The following is an 11,591-nucleotide window of genomic DNA, read 5'->3' as shown; positions in this document are numbered from 1 at the left end:
TCAGAGCTATAAGTGAAAGTATAGTACTTTACATTTTGGGTTGTAAGAGATGTGCTTTTTTTTAAATGTGGTACTCAATCTACCGGTAATATTTGAGTACAGGATAAATTACAGTGTCAGGTCAAACCTTTATTATTGTTTGAACAATAAATCAATGTCATCATATGGTACAACGACACAAGGATTTGTTTTGTGGCAAAGAGAACACTCAAATAAGAATAACTGTAATTATGTTCGTAATTTGCTGAATGCAGCCTGATGTTGGATAACACTGAATGAATAAATACTGTGCAATCAGTAACTAAATGTAACATTTAAAGTCACATTTATTTACCATTTTTCACTGTGTAAGCAAGTATCGTGACGTTTCAGGGGGTTCATATGTTTTCACCTTTCTCATATCTTATCTTTTTTTCTGCATTGAAGCATGGCAGCACAGAAATAAAAGAAGAAGATGTATTTGCTTTTGTTAAAAGTCAATCTTGTTATTTCCGATCCAAAGCACTGGAATGGCATGTCTTCAGGGGTCCTAAAATATCCGAGCTCAGATGTTTCACATGAAAGCATCACTTACCCACATAGTATTTGTTTTTGGTACAGTCGAAATGCCGAAAAAGGATTTTGTTAGCCTTTTTCAGATGTTAATCAGATTGTACTTTTTTGTTTTTTTAAAATCATATTTAAACTTATGAAGAATGTTAGATTTCAATATTTTTTAACGTGATATATTATTATCGTTTTTGAAGATGGCTATTGGTCACCCCTAGCATTCCGACGATGGACTAGACTCGTTTGGCCTTTGCGGTAGGGAGTAGTTTGGCGGACCACGCAAGTTTTTTCTTTACTTTTCATGTTATTTTTGTTCATTTAAGAAGGCCAAGTGTTTTATACCCATGTTAATTCGGTTTGTTATTTACCCACTGTGTCGACAGACTATACAAACAAAGTGTTTTGGGCGTGGTAGAAACTAGAGAACCAAAGAAGGAAGGAAGGCACTGGTTAGTCGGCTGCGCTTATGATGCCGACGTTGCGGGACAGCACCATGTCCCACCCCGGCGAGAATTCGCACCAAGTTCGGGTGAAAGCTTATTATAAAGGGTAAGAAATCACGATTTATTTGGGTAAGTCATCTGTTTTCGTATAGCGCCAAGATGTAATAATTTGGGACTTGTGAAGGTGGCTAACAGTTTGCTAATGTTAGCCAACTCAGCTAGCGTCTTGCTAATGTTGGGCAGCAGGTTCAGGTGAAGTTAACCAGGCGGACAGAGGAGTGAAACTGTATGGACGTCTTGTCAGTGTAAAGTTTGACTCTGTGTTGTTCAAGAAGCTTGTCAGCTGTGTTGTGGAACTGTCAGTTGGTTTACTGAAAATTAGTTGAACTAAAATTCAATAGCTGAGAATCCTCTGAGTTTGTGAGCTCAGATAGCGCATAATTCCTAGCAGCGACTGGTAACATTCTTTCTATGCCTCGTAGATTATGTCAACTTCACTAGCCCATTTAGCTCAGGGTTGCTACTAGTCTGACATGTTATTATATCTCAACTGGTTAATTTGGAAAGCTAATACTGTATTTGTTTAGAAATTATAGATTGAAAATATTTTGAAATGAGACAATAGCAACTGCAAATCATGACAGTGATGTTTTGTTATTATTATTATTGTTGTTATTATTATTGCGGTTTCTTCGGAGATTCCCAGCCCTCGAGGTCATAACAGGTCTCTGCATTGAGTTAAGTCAACTGGATTTGTAGAAAACTCTTGAAGATGCCTTATTTTTTCCTACAAGTCTAGATAACTTTATTCAACACAGATCTATTGCAAAAAATGTTGAGGCATGGAAGGAATTGAAATTGAACAGATATTATTAAGTATCATACTAATTATTTGATGATTCAAAGATACTGTATACAATTCTCTTGATATTTCAAAATGATTATATCTAATTTCCTGTTTGTTTTTCTCCTGAGTTCAATAAAAGCTCAACCTTAAACTCGGCTAGAATCTAGTTCATCCTAGAATTGCTTCTGCACCTGAGCATTGAGACAAGGATTGGGTCCCAGCCAAGGCTTGAAAAACGTGAAGGGCAAGTCATTTTAACAAGGCCTGTTGTATTTCTGACTGGCTTTGTGACACACCTCAAGAATATTAGGAGTCACCACACACAGAACAAAGCACCTAAGGTATTCTTGACGTTACTGCTCAGGAATCTCTGCTATGTTGTCAAAGAGGAAATTCTTTCATTTTTTTTCCTATCAGGAGAGTGTGGGATGGAATAGGTGTAAATGCCAAGAATCAATATGCTATATATGGTGGTATGAATAAGTTTGGGTAACCCTAATAATTTTTCAAAATTTTCCTTTATAAATCAGTTAAATATATCACATAACAGATTAGCACAGTTATATTTGAGAAGAGAAATGAAGTTTCTACAGAAAGTGTTCAATAAATATTTAAAATAAAATGAGGTAGGTGCATTAATTTGGGCACCCCAACACAAAAATTACATCAGTATTTAGTATATCCTCCTTTTGCAGAAATAACAACCTCTAAACACTTCCAGATCTTTGGATTCAAATAAGGGTCTGGACTCTGGATTCATCCTTACAAACCATCTCCAGTTTAGTCAGTTTTGATTGTTTCTGAGCATGGACAGCCTGCTTTAAATCACACCACAGATTTTCAATGTTATTCGGGTCTGGGGACTGAGATGGTTATTCCAGAATCTAGTACAGTACTTGTTCCTGTGCATGAATGCCTTAGTACAATTTAAGCAGCGTTTACGGTCATTTTCTTGTTGAAGTATCCAGCCCCAGTGTAACTTTAACTTTGCCACTGATTCTTGAACATTATTTGCAAGAATGTGTTGATACTGACTAGAATCCATGTGATGTCCGAATGAGGCCTCATGGGGCTAGGAACCCATCGTGACAATTGTGTTGAAAACTGCTTTATTACTCAAAGCACCATTCATTGGGAACGTGGGCGTCCTCTTTGGCAGGTTGGCTGTACTGCAGCCACACAACGACTGATAACCCCACAAAACAGCGCTTTGACGTTTCCTGTATTGCATGTATTTTCTGAATAAAACCAAATATAATTTAATTTAATGTGTTAATCCTTGCTTGCTATACGTAGCTGTATATGATAGGAAATTGATTTATGACCATTGATCCTTGCAGGGTTCAGTAAAGCAATGAGATGTAGATTACATGTTCATGCATGTCTATATAATATAAATATATACATATGTGTTTGTGTGCGTGATTTACATAGGAGGATTTGGGTCACTGGAAAAAAACAAGGTATATATTGTTAGATAAAAGTCGGAATTCCGAGACGTCATCACAGCAGCATCACTGGCTTCATTCTCACGTCTGGATCGGTAACGCCTCATCATTGTCAACGTGTTGTTACTGATTGCCAGGTGCTGGGAACAAAAAAACACAGGACCTAATTCATCAGTATTACAGTGACTGCTTTGGATAGACTTAATAAGCCCAAAACAGTAGTGCGGGTGAACTGGGAACATCTGGAGGAGGACTCTGTCCGCAAGGCCTTCAATTCACACCTCCAAAGAAGCTTCTCGTGCATTACTGTGGAGGCCGGGGAAATCAAACCTGAATGGTCAATGTTGAAAGCTTCCATTGCTGAAGCTGTTGCTGAGAGCTGTGGTCTCAAGGTCTTGGGTGCCTCAAGGGGCGGTAACCCTTGAATACCATGGTGAACCCCAATGGTCAGGAAAGCTATCTGACTGAAAAAGGAGGTCTTCAGGGGCATGTTGTCCATGGGGACTCCTAAAGCAGTTGCAGGGTACTGACAGGCCAAAAGGATTGCAGCCTCAGCTGTGATGGAGACAAAACAGAGGGTGTGGGAGGAGTTCGGAGAGGCCATGGAGAAGGACAGCACCAAAGTTGTTCTGGAGGACTGTCCGACACCTCAGGAGTGGAAAACAGATGACCATCCAAGCTGTATATGACAAAGATGGGACACTGTTGACCTCAACTGAGGAGATTGTTGGTCGGTGGAAGGAATACTTTGAGGAACTCCTGAATCCAACTAAGCCAACTGACCCGTGTTCTGTCGCAGAGCTGGAGGATGATTGGAATTCGAGTCAATCTCTCTGTGCAAAGTCAACTTCACGGTGGCAAAGCCCCGGATGTTGAGATTCGCCCCGAAATGCTGGAGGCTCTGGGTGTTGAGGGGCTGTCATGGATGACATGCCTCTATACAATTGGAGGTCTGGGACAGTGCCGAAAGAGTGGCAGACTGAGGTGGTGGTTCCTCTTTTTAAAAAGGGGGACCAGAGGGTGTGTGCCAACTACAGGGGAATCATACTCCTCAGCCTCCCTGGGTAAGTTTACTCCAAGGTGCTGGAAAGGAGGGTCCGGCCGATTGTCGAACCCCAGATTGAGGAGGAACAATGTGGGTTCCTTCCTGGTCGTGGAACAACGGACCAGCTTTTTACTCTCGCAGGGATCCTAGAAGGGGCTTGGGAGTATGCCAATCCGGTCTACATGTGTTTTGTGGACTTGGAGAAGGTGTATGATCGGGTCCCCAGGGATATACCGTGGGAGATACTGTGGGAGTATGGGACAAGGGGGCATCTCCTCAAGGCCATCCAATCCCTGCACGCCCAAAGTGAGAGCTGCATTTGTGTTCTCGGCAGTAAGCCGGACTTTTACTGAGTGGCTGTTGGCCTTTGCCAGGGCTGCGCTTCATCAACAATTCTGTTCATGATTTTCATCGACAGGATATCGAGGCATAGTTGTGGTGAGGAGGGTTTACAGTTTGGTGGGCTGTGGATTGCATCGCTGCATTTTGCAGATGATGTGGTCCTGTTTGCGTCACCAACCTGTGACCTGCAGCACTCACTGGTCCGGTTTGCAGCCGGGTGTGGAACGGTGGGGATGAGGATCAGCACCTCCAAATCTGAGGCCATGGTCCTGAGTAGGAAGCCACTGGACTACCTGCTACGAGTGGGGAATGAGGGTCTTTCCACAAGTGAAGGTGTTTAAGTATCTTGGGGTCCTGTTCACAAGTGATGGAACAATGGAAGGTGAGATTGGACAAAGAATTGGGGCATCAGGAGCAGTATTGCAGTTGCTTTACCACACTGTTTCCACAAAGAAGGAGCTAATCCGAGAGGTAAAGCTCTTTACTGTTCAATCTTTGTTCCTACCCTCACCTAAGTTCATGAGTGATGGGTCATGACCAAAAGAACAAGGTCACGGATACAAGCGGAGGAAATGGGCTTTCTCAGGCTGATAGCTGGTGTCTCCCTTACAGATAGGGTGAGAAATACTGCTATTCGCAAGTGGCTCAGAGTAGAGTCGCTGCTCCTTCGCGTGGAAAGGAGTAAGCTGAGGGGGTTTGGGCATCTGGGGCAGATGCCTCCGGGGCGCCTCCCAAGGTAGGTGTTCCTGGCACGTCCAGCTGGGAGGAGGCCTCGGGGCAGACCCAGGACCAGGTGGAGGGATTTTATCTCAACACTGGCCTGGAAAAGCCTTGGGATCCCCCAGTCAGAGTTGATGGATGTGGCCGGGGAAAGGGTTCCCCGGCCACATGATGGTTCGAGATCTCTGTTGAAGATGTCGCCCCCGCCACCCGACTCCAGATAAGCAGTAGAAGATGGATGGATGGAGTTTGTCGCTATAACGCGGAATTTTCTTTTTTTGAGGGTGTCTGCCTGTCTAGCTTTATTTCTTTCTATCTTTTATCATCTATCTTTTTGTATTTGTTATTACACTCTAGTTGAATTTCAGCTTTTTTATTTTAAGTATAGTGAGTGCACTTTTTCGATCCATTCTTTACTATTTGCATGTCTGTTGTCAGTCAGTGCTAGCAACAGCAGACTGATGTCAGTCTGTTAGAGTCAGAGCCTGCCAGTCTCGTCTTCATTCTGCTGACAAGACTGCAAATGCGTTTACCACATGACTGCAGACGGTTGATGATGACAGATACAGGTTGACTACATATAAAAAAAAGTGTGTCATAGTTTATTATAGTCTATTGTTTTGGCAGAGCCCTAATCCAACGATTTAAGCCTTCCGTGGCATTACTAAAAAATTTTAAAAAATTTAGGTTATAAAGCTCTTTGTACTATTTTAATCTTCTTTGAAAAACTTCCACGTTCCCTGCCAGTATCTCAATATAGTTTTGCTCTAATAGAGGGCTTTGTTACTAGCAGATCAAAGTCAGGATTTCTGTACAAAACACATTTTTTCAGGAAACTGGGATTGTCCCAGCTCAATGGATTACTTTACTTATTTTACACTCTTGGAAGGAGATGCTCTTCTTTTTCAAAGACTTTCTTTTGCATCACTACTTCAAGGCTTGGCTTGTTTAAAATAGGAATGCGTCATCATGATGCCATTTACCTTTGCTTTGATAGTCCTTCAAGCACTTAACCTGAATTGAATCTACTTAGCCTGCATTTTCCATATATTAACACACATCTCTACTCATTATTCGAGCATAAATTGTCAGTAGCTTCCAGTTCCTGCGAGGAACTGTGTGTTCTGGGGCATCTTTATATCCTGCACATTTTTTGTAATGTGGCACAAGATGGCTGTTGTAACGAATGACCTTGTGTCATTCTCAGTAGGAGTGTTTTAGTTATTGAAGAAAGAGTCTTCCAATTTTGCACCACATGAGAGCTGTGATTCTGACAGACAATGCATTTTGCAGTGTGTTTTTTTTTCACCTTGACCTTACTATAGTTGCAGTGGGAGGGTTCAGGTGCTATGTATTGAACTGAATATCTTGGTGACTTCAACTTTCAAACCAACTTCAGCTTTTGCGTTGACATACTGTTTGAAATATTGGTGTGCTTGCACATAAAACAGTATGTACCACCTTGTGATTCCATGTATCCAAAAGCATGGTGCACATGGGTTGTATGAACATTTTGCATCTATGCAAAATGTTCATTTTACCTCAAGAAAGTAGTGCATCCCTGGGATGTGATTTTAAAAAAAATTGTGCATTCCAACATGATCCTTATGCATTCCAAAAGTATTAACAGAATATACGGCAGAAGCCGTATGCAAGGACTGAGTTACGCCAATAGTACAATATAAAAACTAAACAAATTGTTAATTTTAATGATTTCATTAATAACGATGTCATAATTGTTTAAGTAAAGAGAAAAATAGAGTTAAATTACATATTTTAAATTTTTTTTGTATATTTCAGTAATCCCTGAAGGGAAGTTAACAGCACACTCTAGTTTTAAACAAACACATGATATATGTTAGTATGTACAAGCCCCTGTAAGACATAAACACACACAAGTGGGACAGTAGGCATGCAGAAGGATGTAGAGTGGCAGGCAGCTCCTAAGTGGTGCACCCCAAACTTGAAAAAGGGGGATGGTGTCTTGCTCAAACGTGCCTCGACAGTGCTCGGGAGGTGAGCTGACAGCTCCCACTATCAACTAACACTCCAGGCGGCTGGGCAGCCGATCTTGGAACATTGGACGACCCGGTCTACCGCCCTGCTGCTTTACCACTGAGCCACTGCCCCCCACATTTTTATCAAAATGCTAAAGCCTGATGGTCATTCTTAAAAAAATTTTGGGAGATGAAGAAAGATGTAATAGTTTTTTTACACTTTTGCTTTTCACCTGATAGTTTTCTTTGCCTTTAATTCGTATATTCTTCTGTGGACACTGCACCAAGCTGAGCCTGTTTTTTGCTTGGCTTCTTCTTCGTCTTTATCCATACAGTCCCCAGTAATATGTCTGTCTTTCTTCATTAGCTTTTAATTGTTTTTTAGTAGAGAAAGCACTCATTGTCACAACTTGTCGCTCTCTCACTGCAGAGCAGACGTGTTGCCGTTTGGTCGATTGCCAATTGCCGTTTGATTGATTTTAAGACTGAATCAATCAGGTGAGTCTTGTGACAAGAAACTCGGGCGAGATCAAAACATAATGGCGATTTCCGGGTTCAAAGTTTAAGTGTGTCCCTCTAAAAAAATGTGCATACAAGATGCAAGGACGCATGCTAATGAGAACACTATATGCATGCAATATGGCAAAAAGATGGATGTGCTTTTCTTTATTTCGGAACCTCAGAGGAGCATCCAGACTCTTTTCCTGCTTGAAGAATAGTTTTGTATTAGGTAGATTGGACGGTTTTGACGACAATATTAAGATATCATTTTTGGCTGGTGGCATGGCATTTACAAATAAATTCTTCTTTTTTTTTTGCTCCACTACCCCACCACATTTATCTTATAGTACTATATCTTACTGCTAGTTTCTGGTTCCACACATGTGGACAGCTGACTCTGTATCCCAGACCCCTATCACCTGCAGACCTGTAACAGCTAATGTACTGTATGTATTATCTCAATCCTCCATCTTTGACTTGTAAACACCCCAAAATCTGGCCATAAGGCTTGGAGCTAGAGACATCAATCTCACCAGCCTTTTTTGCTTTAAAAAAAAAAAAAAGGACATTAAGTCTTAACCAAAATGGTAGTAATTCAGCCATAAAAACATTCAAATAAGAGTCATACTGCTTTGTGACTTTCTGTCTCACTTTCCACTTATGTTTCTATATGACACCTACAACTATATTGTACCGACCAATATATACACATGTGACAGACTGCTAGCTTGAGATTCACACAGCACTGTTTGGAAAAGAGGATGCTCACTTACCATCCCTTCACACCCCATGCAATTTCCCATTAAGAGCATGAGAGAAAAGAAGTGTATAAACCTCTGTATTTCATACCAAAAGAATCAATGGATAAATCATTTAGTAGTTATTGAACCCTTTGTAGGATGGTTTGAAAGAAACTCCAAAGTTTTTCATGTGTGTTTATTGTTTTGTCACTGCCATCTGTTCCCTAAATATACTCAAATCAGCAAGCCATAAAACTACACATTCACAGATGTGACGATTTAATCTTTTTGCTTTTAAGTCCTTTCATTGTGTAAATTAATTCATCATTTTGAAGTCCTTTGCACAACCAGTTTAATTATACAAACTGATTCAATCGTATTTGCATCTTTTGTATTTGGGGAGAAATGGCAGCGTGCATTGAGTTGGGGGATTTGAGTGGCTTGACACCACAAGGTGCTGCCTCGTAGTGGGATTTTTTTGTATTGTTATGTCGCAGGTCTATTCGAGTTGAACACACATGCAACTATTTTGTTCTGACTGTAGAGTTTTTGCAGGTCAGGCTGTCCACAATTATGATTAATATGGCAAAATTTGAAGCTTTGTTTTCTACAGCTCCTTTCTGACTTGATAGTGTTGGCTGTTTGTGCCACTCAGCACTAATCCTTCCAGTCAGTATCATGGTTGGCCAAATGTCAACTATATCTTCAACATCTCTACATAAAGATATATGAACATACAAACATAATCATAACTATTGTTTTCTTTGCAGAGACATCATGATCACTCACTTTGAACCGTCCATCTCATACGAAGGACTCTATGGGGAGGTGAAGGATATGTGCTCCATGGAGAACGACCAGCTCTTTACCATGAAGTGGATTGATGAAGAAGGTACATCTCCTTTTTGCTTTCAACTCCATCCTTTACCTTTTCAGTTCCTGCTTTTCAACTGGAACCATGAGGAGTTGTGTTTTATGTCAGTGCTGCTATCATGAATGTGATGGGTTAGGAATGCCTGAACTTAACATTTCGAATAATTATCCATACGGATAGAGGATGAGCTCATAAGATAATTCTTTATTATTCCCCCAATGGGCAAATTTTCACTTTGTAGTTTCAGTCACTGTGAAATCATGTTTTTAAGAACTCATACCCTAATTAGGACAAAATTGAACACGTCTACAGGGATAAAGTTTAATCCAGATGATCAGATATAACCTGAATACCTGATGAAATACTTTTTGGCCATAATTACTTCACATAGAGGCAATAATTCCCATTTGACAATTCGTCTTATGGAATACATTGCTTTTGAAGTTTTCTATTTATGTAAATGGAAAACTGCATGACAACCTTTCAAGGTACCGTACCTTTAACACCTATATATATGAATAAGCTCACTTGAAAACCTCACACTGTCACGCTTCCGCCGTCTACCGGAAGTTCGGGCCGCTAGCCAAGTTAGCTCCAGTCTTCACATTTGTCCATGTCTCTCACTTATGGAGCCAGTTTGGCTCCATAAGTGAGCTTATAAGCTTCGTCAAACAGCGGCTTATATTCTTTGATTCCTCACATAACCCCGATGCTTTATTCACCAGGACCAATCTCACGAAGCCAGCATGAACCCGGATGGTTGAACCATAACATCGAAGCGGCTTTGTCGCGCGTGTTCCGTCCCTCCCACATACACGGAGCCGTTGCGGCTTCGTCGGACACGTTTTGTTTTCTTGTGACCGTGAAGAAAAAAAAGAAAACAAACCAAGTCTGATATTATTTTTTAGTCGGGAATTTCAACCAGTTACAGCTAGTTTACATATAGATTTTCCAGTATGGCAGTGCCTTTTGTCACCATGTACACATGTCTTTTGATGAGTATAAACCTCTCAGTATAGAGATAGAAGCAGAAGGCAGCACCCATAAAATCATAGGAACGATTGAACAATCATATCACTCTGCTCAACATAAGGTCAGCCTGCCCAAACTGATGAGACTTGGATCTGGTCATTGTAGCCACCCACATTATGATTATCAGCTTGTTAGAGGGGGAAAAAAAGCCACTATATGTAGTGTTGTCCTATTGCCCTATTCATAGAAGTTGCACAAATATCCCTGCACTGTAATCTTATTATTTTTTTGATAAAATGTGTAGTTGGGTATGTCCCTCAGTTGGTAGTTGTGTGCATACAGCCAAAACTGTCCTGACTATTAAATTAAAATTAAAAAATAAATTAAATTTCAAAAATGTATAAGAAAGCAAAAATCAGGCAGGGTATTGCTATACAGGTTAAGGATATTAGTTCTTTCACAAATTAAGTAGTCATGCAATACATTTAAGTTTAATCAAGCTATCACACAATGGTGAAATCCACATATTATTTCTTCTTCTTTTCCTTTCAGCTTTTCCCCTCAGGGGTCGCCACAGCAAATCAGTTGCCTCCATCTAACCCTGTCTTCTGCATCCTCTTCTCTCACACCAACAACCTTCATGTCCTCTTTCACTACATCCATAAACCTCCTCATTGGTCTTCTTCTTAGCCTTCTGCCTGGCAGTTCAATACTCAGCATCCTTCGACCAATGTATTCACTATCTCTCCTCTGGACGTGTCCAAACCATGTCAGTCTGGCCTCTCCATAACCTCTATCATTTGCTGTCCCTCTGATGTACTCATTCATGATCCTATCCATCCTGGTCACTCCCAGCACACTTCTCCTCCATTCCTCAGGCATCTTCTCACTAAGATCCTGTTGAACAACCCAGTCAGAAACTCTACTGCCACCTCTCCTAGACACCTCCATACCTCCACAGATATATCATCAGGACCGACTGCCTTTCCACTCTTCATCCTCTTCAATGACCTCCTCACTTTATCCTGACTAATCTTTGCTACATCCTGGTCCACAACAGCCACCTCTTCTAGTCTTTGTTTTCTCTCATTTTCCTCGTTCATCAACTCTTCA

At 40.9% G+C, this 11,591-nt stretch overlaps 1 protein-coding gene across 1 annotated transcript in view; it reads left to right on the top strand.

Annotated features, from left to right (window-relative positions):
* The first annotated feature begins 797 nt into the window (after window positions 1-797).
* Window positions 798-11,591, top strand: part of prkci (protein kinase C, iota) — a 31,474-nt gene continuing 20,680 nt past the window's right edge. Inside the window, exons 1-2 of the mRNA XM_068340017.1 lie at window positions 798-1,098; window positions 9,403-9,524. Of these exons, the coding sequence (XP_068196118.1) occupies window positions 1,016-1,098; window positions 9,403-9,524 (205 nt within the window). The 5' untranslated portion in view covers window positions 798-1,015. The remainder of the gene's footprint in view (window positions 1,099-9,402; window positions 9,525-11,591) is intronic.

This window comes from Antennarius striatus, chromosome 18 (genome assembly GCF_040054535.1).
Source record: "Antennarius striatus isolate MH-2024 chromosome 18, ASM4005453v1, whole genome shotgun sequence".
Classification (NCBI taxonomy): Eukaryota; Metazoa; Chordata; class Actinopteri; order Lophiiformes; family Antennariidae; genus Antennarius; species Antennarius striatus.
Note: the sequence above shows the minus strand (reverse complement) of the source record. Positions and strands in the feature narration are given on the sequence as shown.